Source organism: Geotrypetes seraphini, chromosome 4, assembly GCF_902459505.1.
Source record: "Geotrypetes seraphini chromosome 4, aGeoSer1.1, whole genome shotgun sequence".
In the NCBI taxonomy this organism is placed as follows: domain Eukaryota; kingdom Metazoa; phylum Chordata; class Amphibia; order Gymnophiona; family Dermophiidae; genus Geotrypetes; species Geotrypetes seraphini.
Genome location: NC_047087.1, coordinates 75,977,194 through 76,003,158, shown reverse-complemented (window position 1 = coordinate 76,003,158; position 25,965 = coordinate 75,977,194). Strand labels below are relative to the sequence as shown.

Below are 25,965 nucleotides of genomic sequence, written 5' to 3'. Positions count from 1 at the left end.
CATTCTAGCCATTGAAGCCCTCCCCAGCCCATCCTCAACCCAACAGCCATATACAGACACAGATTGTGCAAGTCTGCCCAGTATTGGCCTTAATTCTTCAGTATTTACTATTATTTTCTGTCTAGATCCTTTGTGAACAGAACACGCTTTAGCCAGAGCTATATGGAACAGAACACACTGCAAGGGAGGGCGGGCTTTAATGGAACAGAACACGCTTTAGCCAGAGCTATATGGAACAGAACACGCTGCAAGGGAGGGCGGGCTTTAATGGTACAGAATACGATTTAGTCAGAGTTATATGGAACAAAACACGTTGAAGCCAGGAACAGAATACGCTTTTAACCCACAGGTTAAAACCACGGGCTCGCATTGCAGGGAAGAGCGGCAGAGAGCAGGAGAGTTGGCAGAGCTTGCCTTCTTGTGCTTTTTTGCACAAGGGAGATGTGTTTAAAATGTTTTATTTTGTTGGTTTTATTTTTGTTTTGATACTGGGATTTCAGGGCTGCAGGGCTGGGATTTCAGGGCGGCAGAGAGCAGGACAGTTGGCAAAGACATGAGCGACTGGCCCTCAGCAGTCGCTCCTTTTTGGATCGGCCAGCCCAATCGGTGTTCCTTCTTCTGTTTAGTGAATTTCTGCCTTCCTACTTTGCATGCCATTTCCCCTCATTTGCATATGTGGATCGGATCGGGCAGAAGATTAGTGAATCAGGTCAGAGAAGGCTCGCATACTGGTCAGGACATGATCGATAAGCTTAGTGAATCTAAATGCAGTAACGGTGTGCAAAAGCAGCACTGATATAGAAGTGACAGACAGTTGCACAAAGGACTGTGCAGAGATAAGCCGGTCTGTACTGAATATGTCTTTCACACTATCAGCAGGTTCACTGAAAGAGATGTTAATATTTATTCAAAAGCTTAATATACTGCTTCCCTTTTCAGATCAGGTAAGAAAGGCAATTGGAACTGTAATTGTGTAAGCGGTGCTGCTTGTACAAAGCTTCCCTCTGATGCAGCTTCCTGTTTCCGCCTGGGCACATGGTGGGGTGGGGCGGGGCAGTGGGCCCAGTGTACTTGAGTGCCTAGGGGCCCTCAACAAATTAATCCTGCCCTGGGTGGAGGAGTTTTCTCTGGTGAGCTTATGTAGCTCACACACCAACCTCAGGTACTGCTGGAACAAACACAAACACTGTTAAACCCATTCTTCATACATTCTTGAAACTCCCGACCAGGTTCCTCCAGACCCTCCTGGTCATCACTGGGTCCTCTGCATCCTTCCTGTCCCTCGCTTGACCTCTGGTCCTCCCTGACCCTCATTCCTACACTCTTAAAACATGTGACCAGGTCCCTCCAGGCTCCTGGTCATCTCCAGGTCCTCCCTGGACTCCACGGTATTCTGGTCCTCTCCCGACCCTTCATTGGTTCTCCGGGTCTTCTGGCAGCTACCAGTGCTATTAGTGGTCTCTCTGTCAGTCACTACTGGCTCCGCTGGTCCCTCTGCTGGTTGCTCACATTTTGAACACAACAGCTAAATCCAAGTTTAGATGCTTTGCGGAACACACACAAACATCCAGTACCAAACATGCCCATTTTCAAAACTGCAAGACATCTTGTTTTTTTGAAAATTGATGTGTTTGTGCTCAGTGGGTCTATCTTTTTGAACCATTAAAAAAAAAAAATTAACAAAAGAAAAATGCACAGAACAAGCCTGTGGGATGTAGGAGAGGCCAGCATTCTTAGTAGACTGGCCACATCCCAGCAGAACAGTGGGGCAACCTCAGGGGCACAACAGTGAACCTCACATTAAAAGTCCCAGGTACACATCTCACCATAGTCCCCTCCAAAACCCACCCAAAACCTACTGTATACAACAACAACAATCCTTATGCTTGCAGATGACACCTATACATGGATTAGGATAGGATTTGGAAGATTCACATGTTTCACTACAGGGGTAGTGGTTAGAGTGGCGTATGGGCCTTAATCCCCATCTCTATGGCTACACTGCCCACTAGACTACTCCAAGAATCTGCTTGCTGTTCTACTAAGACTGGCCTTAATATCTGAAGCTATCATACAGGCAGGTATGTACAGTTTCATTCATTTCATTGGGGGGGGGGAGGGGGTCAGTGACCACTGAGGGAGTATGTGTTTATGGGAGCGTTCATGCTTATATCCCTCCAGTGGTCATCTGGTCAGTTTGGGCACTTATTTGTTGTTAAAAAGGGCATCTAAATGGTGCTCTGGATGTATTCTTAAATGTCCGATTATGTCAGAAAAATGTACAGGTCATAAGCCTGTCCTAGTCTCACACACACCACGCCTCTAACATGCCCCCTTGAAATTTAGATGAATTGCAGATGAGCAACATAGAAATCTATCTAAAATATAGGTTTTGAAAATAGTGAATTGGAAGGATTTGGTGAGAAAAACGTCATCTGCCACTTTATGTCACTTTTTGGACGTAGTATTAAGAAAGAAACACAAAATAAAATACAAAATAAAAGGACAGACCTATGAATCACACCAGAGAACCCATTCCTATTTTAATAACATACAATATTTATAGTACTATTTCAAAGAAGGTCTCTAGCTAGACAAATTTGTCTGCGTCCTCATGGGAACTCATTTTTCCGTCCCATCCCAGAGAGTTCTTTTCCTGTCCCTGCCCCATTCCTACAAGCTCTGTCCTCTTCTGCACAAGCCTCAAACACTTTTAAATCATACGTGTTTGAGGCTTGTAAGGTTAAGGCAGAGCTGACAGGATTGGGGCAGGGACAGCGACAAAACTCATGGGCACGAGACGGGGAAAAATTTGTCTTCGTGTCATTCTCTATCTCTAGCAAGTCCACATATCCCAGGAAAACAGGCACCTGCTTACACAGGTCTTCTTTCTGTAATAGAATAATTGAATAACTTGTTAGGTACATGCCTATAGGTGCACATGTATGTTATAGAATACTAGCATTTAACATATGTATAATGAGGACTTAAGAACTAGGTGCTATTCTATAACTTATGCTCCCATTATTTATTTTCAGATTCTATCAAGGTTGCCAAAACTTGTGCACCAAATTTTAGGTGTGATCCAGAGACGTGCAAAATCATCATAACTCCGATACTAAAAGACCCCAAAGGAACGACGGACCAACCATCCAACTATAGACCCATAGCCTCAATCCCACCGTAAGTCAAGCTGATGGAAGGCCTCGTAGCCAAACCTTAACCTCATATCTAGAAAACCACAACTTACTCCATCCCACACAGTCTGACTTCAGAACCAACTACAGCACCGAGACCCTACTAGGAACACTAATGGACACAGCTAGACAACATCTCTGTACAGGTAAGAAAATCATGCTCATACAACTAGACCTCTCTGCAGCCTTCAACCTGGTAGGCCATAACATCCTCCTACAAATGCTAGACTCCATGGGAATCTCAGGCAAGGTTCTCTCATGGTTTAAAGGCTTCCTACAATCCAGAACCTAGAGGGTTAAAACAAATAAAGAAAAATCAGAACCATGGTCCAACCCCTGCGGAGTTCCCCAGAGATCTCCCACACTATTCAACCTATACATAGCCTACCTCAGCTCCTGCCTAGATGAGCATGGTATAATCTCATATAGCTATGCAGATGACCAACCATGACAGGCACAATACATAGAACACTCGAAACAGTAGCAACATGAATTACTGAACACAAACTAAAACTTAACCCCGACAAAACAAATTTCATTCTCCTAGAAAACAGCAAAACTCCAACCTTAACAAACCTAGTAATAAATTTGATCTCATACCTCATTCAACCCACTCTAAAACTTCTTGGAGTACTGATTGACAGAGGCTGTACCATGCAACCTCAAATCAACAAAGTAATAAAAGCATCATTCGTGACTTTGAGAAACCTTAGACAAATCCGAAAATTCTTCGACAGGAAACAATTCCAACTTTTGGTACAATCTCTTATCCTTGGACTAATAGACTACTGCAACATACTATACCTTCCCTACCCAGCGACCATGATAAAGCAATTACAAACAATACAAAATACAGCCTTAAGACTCATCTACTCATTGAAAAAATATGACCATTTTATTTGGAACAGCAATGAGAACACAGAGTCCAATATCAGCAAACAATAATAAACTTTTATTGATATTAACAGGGGTCGCCATACAACAAATTACTCAAAACTGGAAAGATCATACAAAATTAAATTTCACTTTTTGGTGGAATTCTATTTGCCATATATATAAGATGGAAAAAGCAATAGCGTTACAACATGGTTATATTAAAAAATTTAATAAAATCTGGGGACCATTGGCTCTTTTTTCTAAAGATCAGATATCATAGCACAAGGATAGAACATATAATAGGGGTTAGAGTGGGTACAATATTATAAGAACAGATGATTTATAATTTATTGCAAAAGGGGTCTTTATATATGTTTGTATTAAAATATATATTGTTGGATATTCAAGTGTATATTGAAAATTATATGTATTATATATTTATCACTTGATGTAAGAAATTTAAAATGAATAAAGAACTTAAAAAAAAAAAAAAGAAAAAATATGACCACATCACAGAAGCATACCACAGCTCAACACTGGCTCCCAATACAAGCAAGAATACACTTCAAATTCTACTGCTTACTATTCAAAGCTATTAATGGAGAAAGCCCATCCTACTGGAACAACCGACTAACTCATTTCACCTCAACCAGGCACAGGAGAACCCACTCACTATTCACACACCCACCAACCAAAAATGTCAAACGAAGAAAACTATATGACAATCTAATGGCCACCAAAGCAGCAAAACTAGACAGACAAATCACCAATCTGCTGTCTTAGACTACAAAACCTTCAAAAAAGAAACTATGGGGTCCTTTTACAAAGGCGCATTAAACCACCTGCCGTGTTGGTACCTAACGCCTCCATTGATGAGGCGTTAGGATTTTAGGCTGCTGTGGGGGTTAGCGCGTGATGAAATGTCCGATGCGCTAACCCCCGTAGCGCGCCTTGATAAAAGGAGCCCTAAACCCTACTCTTCAAAAAAAATACATAAAACCTATTAAACACGACCAGTTCCTTCCCAAACTCCACCTACCACAAGGGAATTATGATGCCATGAGAAAAATGGTGAGAAAGAAACTCAACGACACCACAAGGAAGATGGAGTCCGTAGAAAAAGCCTGGACCTTACTCAAGGGCACGGTGCACGAAGCACAAAACCTGTGCGTCCCCAAGTTCAGGAAAGGGTGCAAGAAAAATAGAACAAAAAACCCAGTGTGGATAACAAATGCAGTGAAAAGGGCGATAAGTGACAAGAAGACATCATTCAAAAAATGGAAAAAGGACATATCAGAGGACAACCAAAAGGAGCACAAAAAACACCAAAAGGAGGAGTGTGTGGCGCAGTGGTTGGAGCTACAGCCTCAGCACCCTGGGGTTGTGGGTTCAAACCCCGCGCTGCTCCTTGTGACCCTGTGCAAGTCACTCAGTCCTCCATAGCCCCAGGTACGTTAGCTAGATTGTGAGCCCACCGGGACAGAGAGGAAAAATGCTTGAGTACCTGATTGTAAAACCGCTTAGATAACCTTGATAGGCGGTATATAAAATCCTAATAAAACTTGAAAACTTGAAAGGAGTGTCACCGAGTGATTAGGAAAGCAAAAAGAGAATATGAAGAGAGACTGGCGGGGGAAGCAACAAACTTCAAATCATTCTTCAGGTACGTCAAGGGGAAGCAACCAGCAAGGGAGGAAGTAGGACCCTTGGATGATGGAGACAGAAAGGGAGTAGTAAAAGAGGAAAAGGAGATAGCTGACAGGCTAAATGAGTTCTTCACTTCAGTCTTCACGAGGGAGGACACAACCAACATTCCGGAACCCGAGGAGATCGTAAAAGGAGATCAGGATGAAAATCTGGTCCAACTAGAGGTAAGCAAAGTGGATGTCCTCAGGCAGATAGACAGGCTAAAGAGCGACAAATCGCCAGGTCCAGACGGCATTCACCCAAGGGTACTCAAGGAACTAAGGAACGAAATAGCTGAGCCACTTAGACAAATATGCAACCTATCCTTAAAAACTGGAGAGATTCCGGAAGACTGGAAAATAGCAAATGTCACGCCTATCTTCAAGAAAGGCTCAAAGGGAGACCCAGGAAACTACAGGCCGGTGAGCTTGACCTCGGTCCCGGGAAAGATGATGGAAGCGCTGATTAAAGACTGCATCTGGGAACACATCGAAAACACGGGGCAGCTAAAGCCGAGTCAGCATGGCTTCTGCAAGGGCAGGTCATGCCTCACTAACTTATTATACTTCTTTGAGGGGGTAAACAGCAGGTGGATAAAGGGGAATCTATAGACATCATCTACCTTGACTTCCAAAAAGCCTTCGACAAGGTACCACATGAAAGACTGCTAAGGAAGCTATGGAACCACGGGGTGCAAGGGAAGGTCCACCGATGGATCAAAAACTGGCTGGCGGACAGGAAACAGAGGGTTGGAATAAAGGGCCATTACTCAGACTGGCAATGGGTCACGAGCGGAGTTCCGCAGGGGTCGGTGCTGGGACCGCTCCTGTTCAATATATTTATTAACGACCTGGAGGCAGGAACAAAATGTGAGGTTATTAAATTTGCGGATGACACCAAATTATACAGCAGGATTGAAAGCAAGGAGGACTGCAAAAATCTCCAAAAAGATCTGACAGCGCTGGAAGAGTGGGCCAAAAAGTGGCAAATGAGCTTCAACATAGGGAAATGCAAGGTCATGCATGTAGGGAAAAAGAACCCGATGTTCACTTACAAAATGGGGGGATCATCGCTAGGGGTGAGTAACCTTGAAAGAGACCTGGGAGTGATGGTAGACACATCATTGAAGGCGTCGGCGCAGTGCGCCATAGCCTCAAGGAAGGCAAACAGAATGTTGGGTATCATTAAGAAGGGTATCACGACCAGGACGAAGGAAGTCATCCTGCCACTGTATCGTGCAATGGTGCGCCCGCACCTGGAGTACTGTGTCCAGTACTGGTCGCCGTACCTCAAGAAGGACATGGCAGTACTTGAGAGAGTCCAGAGAAGAGCAACTAAGCTAATAAAGGGTATGGAAAACCTCTCATATACTGACAGACTGAAGAAGCTGGGGCTTTTCTCCCTGGAAAAGCGGAGACTTAGAGGAGACATGATAGAAACCTTCAAGATCATGAAGGGCATAGAAAGAGTAGACAGGGACAGATTTTTCAAATTACGGGGAAACACAAGTACAAGGAGGCACTAAGAGAAATTGAAAGGGGAAAGGTTTAGAACAAACGCCAGGAAGTTCTTTTTCACACAGAGGGTGGTGGATACATGGAACGCGCTACCGGAGGATGTGATAAGCAGGAGCACGGTACAGGGCTTCAAAGAGGGTCTGGACAGGTACCTGGAGGACAAAGGGATTGAGGGGTACAGATAGGAGTAGAGGTAGGTAATAGGGATAGGATTAGAAGCAGTTACAAAATTAGTCAGGGACACTGTTCAGGCAATTAGGCCTGATGGGCCGCCGCGGGAGCGGACTGCTGGGCAGGATGGACCTCTGGTCTGACTCAGCGGAGGCAACTTCTTATGTTCTCTACCCCTTTCAAATCTAAAATGTTTCTAATTATCCAACATGTACCACCTCAAGTTCCCGACAATTCTTATGTAATTCCTATAACAATTTTTATGTAACGTTAAAATTCTTGTAACCTCCTGGTAAATCTAATGTAATCCACCTTGAACCCCAAGGTAATGGCGGAATAGAAATCACGTAATGTAATGTAATTTAATGTAAAATAATCACTTAAGAAGCCAAAAATAAATGTTAAATAGCATTTATTTGGATTTGAATTCACTTCTGCCTGCACTATTCCGTAATGCAGCACACATAAATTGTCTTGCCCACAACCAAAAAGAGAGTGTAGCCATGGTCCCATAATTTAGGCAAAGCATTATTGAATTCTGAGGTTGTGTGTAATTTTACACACTTAAAGTCAGTCACAGGAATCAGTACTAAGCACTATTCTATAAATGCGCCTAAATTTTGCAAAAATATCAACTTATTCTAGTATTCTCTAATGAAATCTGGGCACCCAGAAGCTGTTACAGAAATAGCATTCAATGTATGTGCAAATTATAAAATTACCTCTTCAGGGTCTCTCAATCGTTAGGCTTTCAGGCCTTGATTCTATAAAAGATGCCTAAACTTAGGTGCCTAGTCAATCTAGGTACCTAACTTAATTATTCAATTGGGCTTAACTGGTGCTGCTAACTGAAAGCATCATTAAAAATTAACTTAGAAATGATTGTTAAAAAGTATGTAGACATCTGCCCCAGAACCTAGGCATGGTTAGGGGGCAGATTCTAAGTGGATTTGGGGCATGGTTTGACTTGGGCATACTCGTTTAGGACAAGAAAACTCTGGCCTAAATGGGAATATTTCTAAGGTTTTTTTACGTTTCTTCAAAGGAGATGAGCAGAGATTGGAACAGATAATAATAATAATTTTATTCTTATATACCACCATACTGAAAAAGTTCTAGGTGGTTCACAACAAGGTGAGCTAATACATGGGGTACAGATAAAAAACAAATTAGAATAATGGACTTAAAAACAGATAAAGACAGAAAGCATTTACAATATAATGCAGAAAATACCAGCATGGCAGGGAAAGAAGTAATATATAGATCAGATAAAATACATCAAGTTGAATATAAGGAACCTAAAAAATGAAGCAGAATGCATTAAGATAGGAGAGCCTGGACCTCAGCAGAATGTTTATGCGGGTTCTGGTCACATAAGCTCCGGCAGCCAGCTCCTTCAGATTTAGCTCCAGATATTCAGTGTCAGTTCCCTGTCATAGATCAGCACTAAATATTCAGGGCTAATTCTGTCTGTGATGGTCAGTGTTCAAGAAACACTAACCATCACAGGCTGAATATCGGTCCTTTATATTTTTGACTGTTCAAGTTTATATCTAGTTTTTACATGTCCATTCAAAAGTATAATCAAATTTGCAGCCCTGACTAGAGAGCTGCCCGGGAACGGGGACGACAGGAATCCCGCGGGACCTGCGGGTTCCCCCCTCGGGTCATGGGAATCCCGTGGAGACACCCCCTCGGGTCGCGGGGATCCCGTGGGGTTGGAGGCAGCGAGAAGCTCCTCTTCTTTTCCTACCTGCTCACACATGTAGCTGACCGGAAGTCTAACCCCCGACGTCAGAGCAGGCGTCGGAGAGAAGGCTTCACGTCAGTCACATGCAGGGTAGCGGGCAGATCTCTTCCTGGCTGAAGAACATGTAGCTGTTGCCTCTGGCCGGCTCATGGGGGGGCCGCACAGTTCTTCTCCAAGAACCAGTAGTTGAGGTAGGTGGGAACTTTGAGCGCCAGTGAGCAGTGGAAAGGCTGGTCGGAGGTGGCATACTTGGGCGCTCCGTAGAGCAGGGGAGCGGTGATGGAGACACCTTTTACTAGAAAGACGCAAAGCTTATGGCAAACTGCGTTCGGGGATAGGGTGAGTTAGAAGCTCTCCTTAAAAGCTTTTCAAGGATGGGTTCTGAGTTCTTCCTCCAGGCAGATCTCAACACAAGGACTATCAGTATGGATGGTGAGAGGCAAACAGGCAATAGCTCACTCCCCGTTTGGGTATCTCCCCCTCTCTCTCAAATCCAAACCCTCAGCCTCTGTCCCACCAGCAGTTAAACAACCCCCCCACCCCCAATTCTTACAACCTGTTCCACACAACTGTCTTTCTCCAGTCTCTCACTATCTCTGATGCCTTTTCTGCTGTTTCTCCGGCAGGGTAGAGGGAGAGCCAAGGCGAGAAGTGGTGTTGGAGGGGGCGGGGTGCTGGAGAAGAAAAATGGCAGGTGATTTCAGGCATGAGTAAGAAGGTAGGATTGGGGGAGGGGGGAGGGAATGAGATTAAAGCGGCTGTGTTGGATGGCAGGCTGGGAAGAGATAGTAGACCACAGGGTGAGATGGTAGACCACAGGGTGAAGAGGGGTGCTTAAAGGGTGAAGGCAGTCAAATGTGTGTGACTTGGTCTCTGTGGTGGGCAGTGGTTGGCAATTGAAAGTGTGGAAGTTCTTTGGTAGAGAGCTTTGGAGAGCAGCGCCTACCCCTCCCCCCCCCGTCTTCCGAATGGTTCTGCCCACTGGAAGCCGAATGTGTTCATCCCTGCCGCACCCGTTCGCAGATGGACCAGCACGGCGGGATGGCCTGCTCCAGCACCATGCACAATGGGGCGTACAAGGAGCAGAGGAAAAACTTGAGCTCTGATGAGCAGTGCACCTTAACCAGCAGGTAGAACTGGTGCACCTCCAGGCCAGCATCCTCCTAGTTCTTGTGGCCCAGCAGTTCCAGTTAATTACCAGGTAATAGTAACTGGAAAGGCACCAGAGAATTTTCTAGTCTGAAATCCAACCATACTTGGTTTGTTTGGGCTTTTACTGCTTTATTTTGATGATGCCAGTTATGGAAAAATGCTCAATATATAGGGCCATGATGGTCTGGTTGTAGGCGATGTCCATGCACAGGGGGATGGAGATGGGCTGGCAGAAGCCATGGTCCTGGATGTAGATGCCCCTTCCCCGTGGAACTGGCACGTCACCCAACATTTCAAGAAGGGCAGCAGTGGAGAGGCCGGACGGTGCCAGATGCCAGGGACAGGCATGGCGGGTGAATCGGAGCAAAAAATCACTGCGAAAAAAAAACTTGGGGGGAGAAATCCTCAATTCTGTGGCTTGTGGAGACCAAACGGATCCGCCATGCAAAGAAAGTTTTCAGGACACAAGCTCATGGGCGCTTAGTATTTCCAAATAGGCCCTGCAAGTGATTGACGCAAAGCCTTTCTTCCGACGTCAGCTCTGACATCGGGAGAAGATTTCTGGTTGGCTACATGTTCGTGCTGTAGGCAGGAAAAGAAGATGAGCCTCTTGGCTCGAGCTGTCTCCAACCCCTGCTGTTATCTGGACACAAACGCGGGATACAGAAGGGGTCGAATGTGGGAGGCAAACGTGGGACACAGAACTTCAAGGTATGAACTTGGGAGAGAGGATGGAGGAAGGTAGGGAAAGAGATGCTGAGATGGAGGAGGGAATAGAAAGGGAGAATTGGGTGTGGGTGTGTCAGTGAGAGGGAAAGAGAGACGATTGTGTACATGGGAAATGGAAGAAAGGAGAATTTTTGGTTATAGGGAGGGAGGGAGGTACAGATGAGAGAGAGAAATGTGGTGGAAAGGGAACAGTGGGACAAACTGAAAGGGATGCAAGAGAGAGGAATGTTGGACATAGTGGTGAAGGGAATGGAGGGAGAGATGTGGCATGGTGCTGGAGAAATGTTGGGCATTGGGGGGTTAGTGGGCAGGGGCGAAAGATGCTGCACATGATCCGGGGGATGAGAGAGGGATAAATGCTGGACCATGGTAGGAGGAACCAATGGACAGCAGCAGAAGAATTTACAGAAGATGGGAAAGCAGAAAAAAGAAACTGGGACCGACTTGATGGAAAAATAAGTCTCCAGATAACAAAGGTAAAAAACGGAATTTATTGACTAAAATATGTTAGCTTTGGGAAATTTATATAGCAATGGTCAGACCACACTTGGAATACTGTGTCCAACACTGGTCTCCCTATCTAAAAAAAGATATGAAACTGCTCGAGAGGGTGCAGAGGTGAGCAACGAAGCTGGTAAAAGATATGGAGAACTTGAGCTACGAAGAACGACTTAGAAAACTGGGACTGTTCTCCCTCGAGAAGAGGAGACTGAGAGGGAATCTGATTGAGACTTTTAAAATAATAAAATGAATTGACAAGATAGAGCAGGACAAAAAGTTTTTTACGATGTCAAATGTGACAAGGACAAGAGGTCATGGACTGAAGCTGAGGGGAGATAAGCCCAGGACAAATGCCAGAAAGTTCTGCTTCACACAGCAAGTAGTGGACACCTGGAATGCTCTCCCGGTGGAGATTGCTGCGGAAACTCCCGTTCTAGGATTTAAGGGCAAGTTAGATGCACATCTCCTCGAAAGGCGGGATACGGGTGACTAAGTTTTCGCCAGGTTACACCTGGCTGGGCTTCCGCGTGAGTGGATCACCGGACTTGATGGACCCAGAGTTTGTTCCAGAGATGGCAGTTTTTATGTTCTTATGTCTTTGTATTGTGTTTAAAAGAAAAAGAAATGCATTTCTGGTTTTATTTCTACAGTGTTGAAGTACTTGCTGACCCTTGCTGTGGCTGGTAGGGATCCCCAAGCACCACCAGCAGAGACGGCCAGAACTCCCCTCCATCAAACGCAGCAGTCGCTGGCAGCATCCATGAGCCACTGAGATGCCAGCATCTGTGACTCAGGGACACTACTGCTGCCTGCCAAACTTGGCAAAAGGGACCCCCAGCCAACTGCAGATGAAGTCCTCAGCTGACAGCTTGGGGGTCCTCATCAGCTGAGTATTTATATTTTATATTTACATTAGAGGCTCTGGTAGAAACCTGTTTACAAAGTATGTATTCTTCCCAATTAATATTTCCAAATTAATAAAGTGTCTTTGCTTATTTGTACATGGGTCTCTACCAGAGCCTTTAATTCAGTAGCATAATTAAATGAAATAACTATTTCTGAAGTTTATAGGGACGGGCGGGGACGGATGGGGATTCTTCACGGGGCCGGGTGGGGACGGAGGGATTCCTCGCAGGGATGGGTGGGGACGGGTTGGATTTTGGCGGAGACGGGTGGGGACGGGTGGGATTTCTGTCCCCACGCAACTCTCTAGCCCTGACCCATAGATTTCTCTCCCCAGTAGAGTTTAGCCAGATTTAAACAAAATTTGCTTAAGTCTGCTGCTTAGGCACTGTTCCAGGTGGAAACCTTTAAGATCTGCACTGCAGAGTAACAAATGACAGAGAAAAAGAGTGAGAATTCAGAAACCAATCCCAAAGCAGGATAATAATAATAATAATAATAACTTTATTCTTATATACCGCCAACAATCTTGCGACTTCTAGGCGGTTTACAATAAAAGAAACTGTAAATACAATAAAATAAAGAGAAACTTTACGTACAGCGAATTGAAGAGTATAGCAGTGAATGTCTCGTACAACGAATTAAAGAGTATGTCTTTTTCAAGGATGTCTTTTTCAAGTTGCAAGTTGCAAGTTTATTATAAAATTTGATTAATCGCTTATTCAAAATTCTAAGCGATGAACAAATCAATAAAATTACAAAATAGGGAGGACAAACAAAAGTAACAAAAAACTGAACCTTACAAAACATATTGAAGACTAACTTAACAAACATAATAAAACGTGAGGAAAGGATGGGGACAGAAATACAATTTGGTTGATAGAAAAAAAGACACTTATGGTTGAAAATAATAGGATGGGAAAAAATCTCAAAGAAGTTATGAAAATAAAATGAAGCTCCTAGAGTCTTTTAGTCATTAAGGGCCTGATTCTCCAAAGTGCGTCCCAATTTTAGGCAGCTGTAGGCGTCCTACAGCTGTCTAATCAGCCAATCGGGATGCACGTTTAAAAAAAAAAATGCTCCCCAGGCAGGCCTGAAGGCGCCTCCGGGAGCCTAGGGAGACCCGCAAGACGCCTAAGCTTGCCTAAGGGCCTTAGGCGGACCTTAGGCGAACCTAGGCGGCCCTACGCGTCTCCCTAGTAGAGGAAGAAACGCTTAAAATGTAGGCCAGCAAAATGCTGGTCTACATTGTAAGTAGACGCGGCCGCTATACTTATTACGGCAAGGGATCTCTCTGCCACTATAAGTATAGTGGGCCGTGGCCTGTCCGATCGCTGGCAGGAGGGTGCCCAAACCCTCCTACCAGAAGATGCCCCCCCCGACACTACCGACCGCCCCCCGACACTACCAACCGCCCCCCCCCCAACATTACTGATCTCCCTCCCAACCCGACACTACCGATCGCTGGCAGGAGGGTTCCCAATCCCTCCTGCCCGAAGATGCACCCTCCCCCCCGGCGCTAACAACTCCCAAACCTCCACCCCACCAAACTAACCTTTTCTTAAGGCCAGATGGGTCTTGCCCATCCAGCCGGCAGGCACGCCTCGTCGAAATGAGGCGGGCCCACCCCTTCCCGGCCCAACCCGCCGAAGCCTAAGGCCTGATTGGCCCAGGCTCTAGAAGCCTGGACCAATCAGGCCTTAGGCATAGCGGGTCCGCCCATCCCCACTAAGTCTAAGGCCTTAGATTAAGTGGGGATGGGCGGACCCGCTATGCCTAAGGCCTGATTGGTCCAGGCTTCTAGAGCCTGAGCCAATCAGGCCTAGGCTTCGGCGGGATGGGCTGGGAAGGGGCGGGCCCGCCTCATTTCGACGAGGTGTGCCTGCCGGCTGGACGGGCAAGACCCATCTGGCCTTAAGAAAAGGTTAGTTTGGTGGGGTGGAGGTTTGGGGGTTGTTAGCGCCGGGGGGGGGGGAGGGTGCGTCTTCAGGCAGTTGGGATTGGGCACCCTCCTGCCAGCGATCGATATTGTCGGGGGGGGAGGGTGCATCTTCGGGCAGGAGGGATTGGGCACCCTCCTGCCAGCGATCGGACAGGGGGCTGCGGCCCGCTATACTTATAGCGGCAGAGAGATCCCTTGCCTCGATAAGTGTAGCGGGCCGTGTCTAATCTAACCCGATTCTCTAACCAGCGTCTGTAACATGGACGCCGGTTACAGAATCGGGGTTTTAGTGTAGGCCGATTCTGAATAGGACACCTCTCCCGGCCGTCCTATACAGAATCAGGGCCTAGGTGTCTTGCGGGCCTCGCCTTCAATATAGGCGGCCTGCCTGGGGAGCATTTTTTAAAAAAAACATGCATCCCGATTGGCTGATTAGACAGCTGTAGGACGCCTACAGCTGCCTAAAATCGGGACGCACTTTGGAGAATCAGGCCCTAAATGCGTCTATAAAAAGAAAACTCTTAAATTTATCCAAATTTTTTTCCTCTCTTAAGTAAATAGGGAGGGAATTCCATGTTTGAGGAGCTAAAACGGAAAAGATGAAGTGCCGTCGTGTATTAATAATTTTAAGTGAGGGGATGACTAATAAGTGTTGATCATTGGACCTCAGTAATCTGGATGAGGTATAAGGAATCAATGATTTGTAAATGAAAGCTGGAATTTTGTATAGCAGAGATTTGAAGGTAAGCAAACTTAATGTGTACATTATGCGATGTGCGACAGCAAGCCAGTGTGCATTTTTAAGAAGAGGAGTCACGTGATCGAATTTCTTAGCTTTCATAATAAGTTTGATTGATGCGTTCTGGATGATCTGTAAATGTCTAATTTCGGTTTTTGGCTATTCCCTTGAATAGGGCATTGCAATAATCGATTTTTGAAATAACCAAGGAGTGGATTAATATGTTAAGAGACCTTGGACATAAAAATTTTGATATTGAACGGATTTGACGAAGTCTGTAAAAAGTTGATTTAACAATGTTACTAATATGATCATGGTAGGTTAATTTATCGTCAATAAATTTTAGAGGGCTGTCAGGGAAGGAGAGGCTCAACTGAAATGACCAAGTATGGGTTTAAGCACCTGCTCATCACCTGAAGCTATATCTTACAATGACTGCTGGTGGGGAAGAAAATGCAGTATTGGCAGGCATTTCAGGCACTGCAGGTCCCTTCCTCAGAGGACTAGTGAACTATAGAATTTGTTGCATTGCTATAGTCATGCTCAAAATTAAGTTTGCACTCTAGGAATAGAAGGTGGACAAGAGAGTTGCGGCATTTCATGGTAGCAGCATAGAGGACAACAGAAAAAAAAGTAATTGGCCCATTCAGTATGTCTATGTTATTCCTGCCAATACATCTGTAGTCTGAGACATTTGAGTGAATGGAAATGTCTGGGCTGTAAGTCAAACAAGAGTAACATACCCCCTTCTTTTACAAAGGTGCACTATGCTTTTAGCATGAGGTAAATATTAGCACACGCTAATCACACATTGAATACTAATGCGTGCATGTTATCCTATGATGCATTAGCGGTTAGCGCACCTTTGTAAAAGAGGGTCATAGTCTTGTGTTACTACAGCAAACCATAGTCTTGCAATACTGCTAGAGTAAGACATTGAGGCCACCATATTGGATTCAGTGCGGCCACAAGCAGAAGCAAATGGGCATTGCTTCTGCCCCAACAGGCCCCAGACTAGGTAGGCCTGCAGGGCCTGAGGCCTGAGGCCTGAGACCCCAGGCCTGAGGCCTTCAGGGCCTGAGAAAGAGGCCCTGAAAATTTTCATTTCAACCTGTGATGACAGAACACAAGGGAAATGACAAGAAACAATTTTCAGGCTGTGTACATGCCTAAATTTAACTGTTTTGTTACCCAAATGAAAAGTGGTATATGAAATTAATAACAAGTAAAATAAAATTAGTCATTCAGAAGAAGCAGGATGGTTTTACTACTTGCATACTTTGGATGGCCACTGTTTATTCCTCAAGCACAGAGCTTCCTGAGCAAACACATTCAGCTGGATACGGAACCGCTTAAAGCAAACTTACCCGTGTCAAAGCCAAAAGTGGGTACAATGTCCACTGTGCTGTGAAATGCTCCAGTCCATGCGGAGGTAGCATTCGTTGCTGTAGTGGAATCTGTCTTTGTAATGTCACACTGTGGAGTGGGGATCCTGGCAGCCCGCACTGAGGGAATCAGCAGTGATCCGCATCGTGGGTCAAGGTGGGAGCTAGGATGGTGGTGCCGACGGTGCACATGGGGGTGGTGGCGCATGTAGACTTCATGTACATGAGCATATGGTGGACTTGTCTGAGATGCCAAAGGATAATGCCAAGGTTCTGACATAGCAGAAGGAGGTGGGGGCACCGTCTGATGCAGACTATGTCCTGGCCAGCCGCCGGGGTCTGTAGTTGGAAAAGCCCCTGATGTGGTAGTTGGGAAGTCAGAATGGACGCCACCCAGACACTGTGGTGGTGGAGGCTGGTATGAGCTGTTCCAGAAGAAGGTGGAAAACTGCTCCGCTGACTGGAAACTATGGAGTTCTCTAAAAAAAACACAAAACACACTGAATATGAGCTGTATATAAAAATACAGCAACTGCTTTTCAGATTCAGAAACTCTAACCAGCTCCTCGACCAGGGCTCAGCAGTCTTACACATCCAACTTTATGCTTGGTAAACAAAATTGTGTGCGCAGGTTATAGAATTGGCAAATTAGCTGCTAAGTAGCACCCACAAGCAATTATTGGCTGTAATTGGAGCTAACTGGCGATAATTTGCAGCTATGTGCATAACCGTGCTTAGTCATTCTGTTACCTTAACATGCAAATTTTATAGTGTATAACTTCTGGGGTGGAAGGTGCATGGACAGGTTAGGGCTGTGCCCAGAACATGTGCGCTAAGGTTCTACAATACCTTGTTTACACGTGCAATGGACATTTACACCAGCTATCGAAATGGTGCAAGCTGTCATGCTTAAAGTTAGGTGTTTAAATGTAGACTTAACGCTGATATTCTATAACGGCAATTACACTTGTAATTATGGATTCAGAATCTGCACTTAACATGCAATATCCTGGTACTTAACTGGGTGATATTCAGCCATTGGCAGCCAGTGTGTTTTCTTAAATGCTTGATCCCGCATGCATTTCATAGCCAATTTTTCAGTACTGGTATGTCCCCAGATACTCATGCTGAATGTAGATATTGGGCATCAGCCAACACTTATTAAGGTATGGGTGATATTATGACTGGTGCCCAAATAACTAGCTAAAGTTAGGTCAGTGTTTGCTGTTCTAACTTTAGCCAAGTGGACAGTATCTGGGTAACTCCTAGCTCTGCCCAGACTATGTCCCCACTACTGGCTGATAGTGCTAAAGCAGTCTAAGTAGATACTCAGGTTATGGGGAAAAACTGATCACTGCTCCAATGATTTTATGGTGAGAATACTGAAATGAAATTTCAAGACAATCCAAGAATGCGCAGAACTCATACTAGCATAACTTAGAGCCTTCTATCTCCAGCACTTAAGTACACATACTCTCATTGTAGTTCTATGGTTGACATAAGTACTTATGCCTCAATTATAGGCATGTACTTTCACTGTTTCTCCAGTAGTCCATAAAAATAGGTGCCTACATTCCTTCATAGAATAGGCTCCTTCCAGGCACCTTCTGGATTCTTACCTATTTGTGCTCTCAACCTAGACCTCGGGACACACCTAGCCATCAGGTTATTCACAATCAGTATGCATGAGATAGAGCTGAATTAAGGTAGTGCATACAAATGCGACTGATCCAAGGACTGGGTTGAAAACCACTGAGTTATAGAATTGTGTTCTTTAACTAGACCTGCCTGTAGGCTTTTTTGGAGGGCAGAGCTGCAAAGTATGTATATACATGTACCTGAAACTCCACAATTTACAACTGCAAGCATAAATGTCTACAGCTTCAATCGAGCTGTGATTTCTTCCAGTGTACCCAGAGGGGCTCATTTTCAAAACACAAAGATGTCAAAAAAATGGCATAAACTGGCACTTCAATGTTTTTCTTGCCAAAATCCCTATTGATATTTGAAACTGACTTTCTGGACGTCATGCTAGGCTTCTTGTTCACCGAGTATCTAATGTTCAAGGGGGAGTGTTGGAGGCAGATTGTGGGTGATCATCAGATCTTTTCCAAGACATACAGCACAAAACTTAGACTACCGGAGCTAGACCTATTTTTATAAGAGTTTAAGTGCCAAAAAGGTATCCAAACTGACCAAATAATCACTGGAGGGATAGTATAGTATAAATGATGGCCCCGCCTATGTACATATGGCTTGGGGTTTGGACATTTAGAATGTGGATGCCTTTGTGTTAAAAAATGGCCTTCCCAAAAATTAGGTGTCCTAAGTCTGGATATCCTGATGGCCAAGACATCTAAATAGGCCATTTGGGGGGGGGGGAATGACATCTAGTGGTTTTAAAAATGGACGTTTTTGGCATCTGAACTTTGGACACATATCTCAGGACGTCCAAATCAGACTTAGATGCACTACCTAAAATGCCCCTCAGAGCTTCTATAAAGATATATAAATGCATATGTGTCATAAAATAGGTTGGCAACAGGTATCGATTGTCTTCTTAGCTTTGGCAAACTTTTATTTAAAAAAAATTACATTCCACATTGAGTGTACAAGAGGTAATTCTGATGGGCGCCAAGATTTAGGCCCCAAGTATGTGTATAAATGGCCAGAATACTGGCATATACATAAATAAATGCCCCGAATTTCATCTAAGGACTATTTTATAAAAAGGCACCTAAATGTGATGGCATATACTTGGAAGATGGTCATACACACTAGTGGAGTTTGGTTAGAGTGAACAGCAGGGCAGTGGAATTGGACTCGGACTAAGAAGCAATTTTAGGGGGTCATAGGCAGTAAAAAAATTTTACCAAATGACTCCAGCTTCAAAATAAAAACTTGATGTAAGTACAAAATGATAAATTTACCATATCTTTGTCCTGGATTTATATTTACCAGTACCTTAGGTTCTGAAAATTTTTTTTAATCCCAATATCAGTAGGAGTCTGAATTAGAGCTGAGATCAGTCGGAAAAACTAGGAGTCGAAGGTTTGGAGTACTGACTTCACAGCCCTGGTGCTCAGTTAAGCACTTAAATTATAGAATACTATCATTTATGCAAATGTTTCAACAATTTAGTCACCAGCAGTTACACCAACTCTATGACTGGCATATGTGCTCATACTTAAATTAAGGTACATGTTTTACCTGTTACCCTGGTATTCTATACAGGAAAGCAGTCAGCTTCTTTCTTTTATTAAATAGGTGCCTAAATTCAAGTGCACTGTTATAGAATTTCCCTGTATATAGCTCTGGTGCCTTACCTCGCCACAGGGAATACATCCCAGTCTTTGTTTTTACTGCTGTGCTTTCTGGGCTGAAGCTGCTAGCTTGACTTAGGGCCCGGGAGAAGTGTTCGTCTACTTCTGCCCCAATATCTCCCTGGAAGTAGGTAAAGAGGACACAGCGGGAGCTCAGGTACTCCATGTCCATGGGCTGCTCTTTCTCATCTTCCTCCTGCTTAGGGGGGAGTGTGACTTCCAGGGATTCTTGCATCTTGTATGCACTCAGATTCTTCTGAAACAACAATAGAAGGATGGTAACATCATGGAATAGAGAGGGATTTTAAAACTACAAAGTATGACAAACTTCTTATATCCACAATTTTTCAGCAAGGAATCATTGCGGCGTACAATAAGATTGGTATCAGTTATTAAATTTGAATAAGGTTCCTAGAGAGCATATTGGATAGAGATCTGTCAACTATAAGGAGAAGATTGGATCAGCTATTACAATTAGCAATTAGAGTCTAGAGAGTGTACCGGATAGAAATCATTCATTATAAGGAGAAGAAATAAGTCTCTAACAATTCTCTGGAAGCTGTAATAGGAAGGGACCTGACATAGATATCGGGGCATTCTATTCCAGATTTTTGAGAACCCAAGGAAACAATTCTAGACTGATGCACCCACTTTCTCACACTAAAAACAGTGCCTATACTTTAAAATACAAGGTAGGCACCTGCTTAATTACAAACCAGTGGCTCACCCTGTCCTGGGGAATATCCTTTGACTATAATGCTCAATTTTCAAAACAAAAATGTAAAAAAAGTGGCATAAAGGAATAGATGGATATTTTTCTCATCAAACCCTTCTAATTCATTATTTTTGAAACCCGTTTTTCTAGGTATAGTTTTATGCTGTTTGTCTGCTGTGCATCTAATCTCAAGGGGGCATATTAGAGGTGTGGGTCTAGGGCAGGCTTATGATTTGGCATGGGGTTTAGTTTGGTTTTTTTTGCAATAATTGAGCAATTTAGAATACATCCAAGGCACAGTTTGGACATTTGGGACTAGACCTGTTTTAACAATGAATAAGTGCCAAAAAAGATGCCCAAACTGACCAGATGACCACTGGAGGGATGTATTTAATTTATTTTACAGCACTCACCTTATTATAATAATTTTCTTGTGAGGGTCATCAATGTATATCTCACTCAGATATGTACCTAAACTTAGGGCTCCTTTTATGAAGGTACGCTAGCGTTTTTAGCACACGCATTGGATTAGTGGCGCGCTAGCCGAAAAACTACCGCCTGCTCAAGAGGCGGGTGGTAGCGGCTAGCACGCGCTATTCCGTGTGTTAAGGCCCTAACATGCCTTCGTAAAAGGAGCCTTAGTGCTATCACAAAACTCCTCACATCCAAAAGAGAATCCCCAACTCCTCAGAAGTACCACCTGGGCTCAAAGATTTTTCATTGCCCTAGGCTTTATGTACTATCTCTTCACTGGAGCCATATAATTTATTACTCAATTTTTGTAATATTTTTAAATTATTTTTGTAACACCCTTTAGGGGATATTATGGTGTGTGGGTTTTTTTTTTAATACTTAGCTTATAATGTGGTCTTCCATTGAGGGACATAGGAGCAACATGTTTCACCCGAACAGGTTTTTTCAAGGCTTATCATCTCTTATTAGAACTTTACTCCGGTCCAGTATGATGGAGTAAAGTTCTAATAAGGGATGATAAGCCTTGAAAAAACCTGGTTCGGGTGAAACATGTTGGCTCCTATGTCCCTTAATGGAAGACCATATTATAAGCTAAGTATTTAAAAACAAAACAAAACCATAATATCCCCTAAAGGGTGTTACAAAAATAATTTTAAAATATTACAAAAATTGAGTAATAAAGTATATGGTTCATTGAAGAGATAGTGCATAAGCTAGGGCAATGAAAATCTTTGAGCCCAGGTGGTACTTCTGAGGAGTTAGGGATTTATTGTTGGATGTGAGGAGTTTTGTGATATGCACTAAGTTTGGGTATCTGAGTGAGATATACACTGGAGGGATGTAAGCATGAACCCCCCCAACTCCCCCAGTGGTCACTGACCCCCTCCCACACCACAAAGATGTGAATGAAACAATACATACTAGCCAATATGACTGCTTCAGATGTTATGGCTAGTCCTATTAGAGCAGGCAAGCAGATTCTTGGAGCCTAGTGGGTGGTGTAGTGAACCATAGAGAGAAGACTCAGGCCCATACCTGACATTAACTAGAACACTTAGGATGGAAGAGGTGAGCCTTCCACAACCCACCCAAATCCCACTGAGATATATCAGTGACATCTGCAGGCAAAAGAGCTATCGTGCGTGCGCAATAGGTCCAGTAGGTTTTGGGGTAAGTTCTGGTAGGCTCACCACACAATATAAGGGGGATATGGTGAGATGTTGTACCTGGGACTTTTATGTGACATTCACTGCAGTGCCCCCTAGGATGTTCCCACTGCTCTGCTAGGATGTCTGTGTGGCGAGTCTACTAAAAATGCTGGCCCATTCCTACATTTTTTTTGGATTGTCTAGTTTTTGAAAATGGTTCAAAAAGATTGATGCACTGTGCACAAACACATCTACAAAATGGTCATTTTCAAAACAAAAAGATAGGCATTTTTCTGTTTTGAAAATGGTCATGTTCGCTATTAAGATTTTTCTATCTTGGATTTATTTATTTGGTTTTATATTCCATCCTCCCAGAAGAGCTCCGAACGGGTTACAAGTTTACACACATAATAAAGTGTATTTATGCAAAGTGATGGCAAATATAGCATAGCAGAACACTGACAAAAATGGCAAAACCTAATATAACAAAACGTGGTATGTGAGACAGCATGGCGAGCAGAGTATGACAACGCAAAACAAAGAGAAATCCAACAGGTCTGGCTTTCACTTTCGGTACTCACACTGTGCATTTGCCCAGAAGTTTTGCCTTTGACTTATACATTTTCAATTACTGTACACAACTGTGTTGTCCGCCATACGACTATCCACTTGTGATACATTGGACATTTCGGACCCCTGGGGAAGGAGTGTTTCTCCGTACTCCATGTATATGAGAATCAATATTTCGGATTACAATTTTATATATATTTTAATAAACATTCCTGAACTTTGTACATTCCATTCTGCAGTTCCTTTTTTGTTTACTGAGCACAGTATGACAAAACATAGCATGGCAACTTAGTATTAAAAGACAATGGTTAACCTAGTATGACATGACATGGCGAAAAATAGTAAGGCAAGCGTAGCATGATAATAAACCTAGCGTGGTAGACAGGGAATGGCAAACACATGTGTGGCAGACATAGCATGAGAAATTATAGCATGTTAGACTTAGTATGGAAAACATAATGTGGTAGATACGATATCTAGTATAGTATGACAGAAATGGTGACAGTAAGTGTGGCAAAACATTGTATGACAAAACACAGCATGGTCAGACATAGGGCTCCTTTTACAAAGGTGTGCTAGTGTTTTTAACGCATGCACCGGATTAGCGCGCGCTATAGCATGTACTAGCCAAAAATCTACCACCTGCTCATAAGGCGGTGGTAGCAGCTAGCACGTTGTGGGCAATTTAGCGTGCGCTATTCTGCACATTAAGGCCCTAGTGTGGCTTTGTAAAAGTAAGCCCATGGTATATAGCATGGTGGTCATATTAAAAATGCCTCTCTATATGTATATACAAGCATGGAGTGAACGATTTTTAATTACTCCATATTTCGCAGGTAAATTGCCTTTCCCTCCCTGAAGGAATGGCTTTGAAAAGCAACCTCCCCATATTAGAGAAGATAATGATAGTTTAGAAAAACCTGCCCAGTCTATTTCCTTAATACTTCCTACTTCATTGGATCAGTCAATTTGAAGATAGAAATATTATGTCTTACTTGATAATTTGTTATCCCTTTCTTTTTTTTTTTTTTTAATTGATAATTTTTTTTTATCACATGAATCTCTCAAGTATACAGAAAATAGGAATACTATAACAGTCAAACAACAAAGGTAAATAAATTTATAGCTCAAAGGCAGAAATCCTATACAGCCCACATCTATGGAGGAGAAATTGCCTATCAATATAGAATTCAAGAAAATTAAAGAAAGATCATTACATCCTTCAAATATCTTGGTGTAACTGTACATTGTTTCCTCCATAGTAACAGAAGTCTGTCAATACTAAATACAAAACAATATAACCTAAGAAGTTTATCAAATTGACCTAAGAATTGTTCTAATTGAATTGAATCGAAAAACACATAATCCTTGTTTTGAAATGTAACCAAGTATTTGTACGGGAACTTTAGAAAAAAAGTACCACTAAAGATCCACCACCTTAGACTTCAATGCCAAAAAGGCTTTCCATCTAAGCTGTGTGGCTAATTTTGTTTCCTTTAAACGCAGCAAATGAATCCAGAGACTAGTGTTCCATCTACTAGCAAGAGGAGATAGAGATCACTGAATTGACCCTGTTTTATTGGATAGAAAGCCTTCTGGCCAATTAGTATTCCTCTTGTTAAAGCAGAGGGTAGCCATAGAGAAAAAACTCCTTTCCCATGTAGGTCAACTTGAACATACAACTAATGAAACTGACTACCAACTATGAACTCTGACAGTGCGGAATACTGTGAAACCCCTAGCGAGATAAAACAAGTGCTGAATTACCAATAAGGTAGGACTCTGGATTCAACTGTTAGCACTCTAAAGGGAAAAATTATCAGGTTAAGGCATATTTTTTTTCCTTCCTTAGTGCCAGCAGCAGATGAACCCAGAGACTAGCGGGATGTAGCAAAGTCACCAGCCCCGCAATAACTGATGCATCAAAGGCAGCATCTGAACACGCTGCCATGTCCAATCTGTAGTACCTGGAAAACATGTGCAATGAGAACCAAGTTGCTTGCCCTGCAAATTTTCACTAATGAAAAGTATTTGTACATCTACCCAAGATGCCACCATTCTAACAGAATGAGCATTAAGGCTGCAGGAACCTATATACCTACAAGAAACATGTCTTGAATAAGATACCTTTTCTTTGCTAAATTCGATTCCTTCTTCCTACTGCACTCTCCCTCCCACATCTTTTGTGCTTTTACCTTCTCTGTCTTCTTTCTTTTTAAATTTTGTAGTTCTCCCTACTTGCCCACTGTTTTCATTGTAAGTCTATATTATGTCTTATTTAGTTTGTTGTCGTTAGTTTCCCCTATTTTAATTTTACAATTATAAAACACCTAGAATACATGATAAGCGTTTTATTAGATTTTAATAAAACTTGAAACTTGATTCACTGACACAACAGCTTCCTGAATCTAGCATGCCACCTTAGCTTTGAAAGTAGCTGCTAGTGCTGCCCGATTCACGATTCGCGAATCGGTTCACCGATTCACTTCGGGTGAATCGATTTAAAACAACATATAAATCGGCCTCCCGATTCGGTAACTGACCCTTCCCTTCGCCCTCTAAAGCTTCATCTTAGCTGGCCAGCCGCTGCGCACTTGCTTTAGAGGGCGAGGGGGGAGGGTCATTCAGGAAGTGCTGGTGTATGCCTTCCCGCTGGTGTCCGGCTTCCCACCTGGCCTCCAACGCATCAATTTACCTAATATTAGCAGCCTGCAGAGAAGATCGCCGGTGCTAGGGATCTTTGCAAGCTGCCATAGGTCTTTGGAGCTGTTTCCTCTGCTGCAATCCTGCCTCTGACATCAGAGGAGGGGCGGGACAGCGGCAGAGGAAACAATTCCGAAGACCTATGGCAGCTTGCAAAGTTCGCTAGCACTGGCGATCTTCTCTACAGGCTGCTGATATTGGGTAAATGGATGTGCGTGAGGCCAGGGGGAACACACAGGCCTTCCGGGGATGGGAGGAGGGGAGGGGGTGCAGTACTTGGGGGGGGGGCACAGGCCTTCAGGGAGGACAGACAGGCCTTCAGGGGTGGGGTGCAGGCCGTCAAAGGGGAGGACAAACTTCAAGGATGGTGGCAGAGGCCTTCAGGGATGGTGGTACAGGCCTTCAGGGGTGGGGTACAAGCCTTCGGGAGGGGGTGCAGGCCTTCAGGGGTGGTGTCACAGGCCTTCAGGGATGGTGGCACAGG

General features: G+C 43.7%; 1 protein-coding gene across 1 annotated transcript in view; it reads right to left on the bottom strand.

Moving 5' to 3' along the window:
- Positions 1-25,965, bottom strand: part of VGLL3 (vestigial like family member 3) — an 87,500-nt gene that overhangs the window by 15,686 nt on the left and 45,849 nt on the right. The window contains 3 exon segments of the mRNA XM_033943418.1: positions 16,531-16,986; positions 16,989-17,027; positions 19,875-20,127. Coding sequence (XP_033799309.1) covers positions 16,531-16,986; positions 16,989-17,027; positions 19,875-20,127 — 748 coding nt within the window.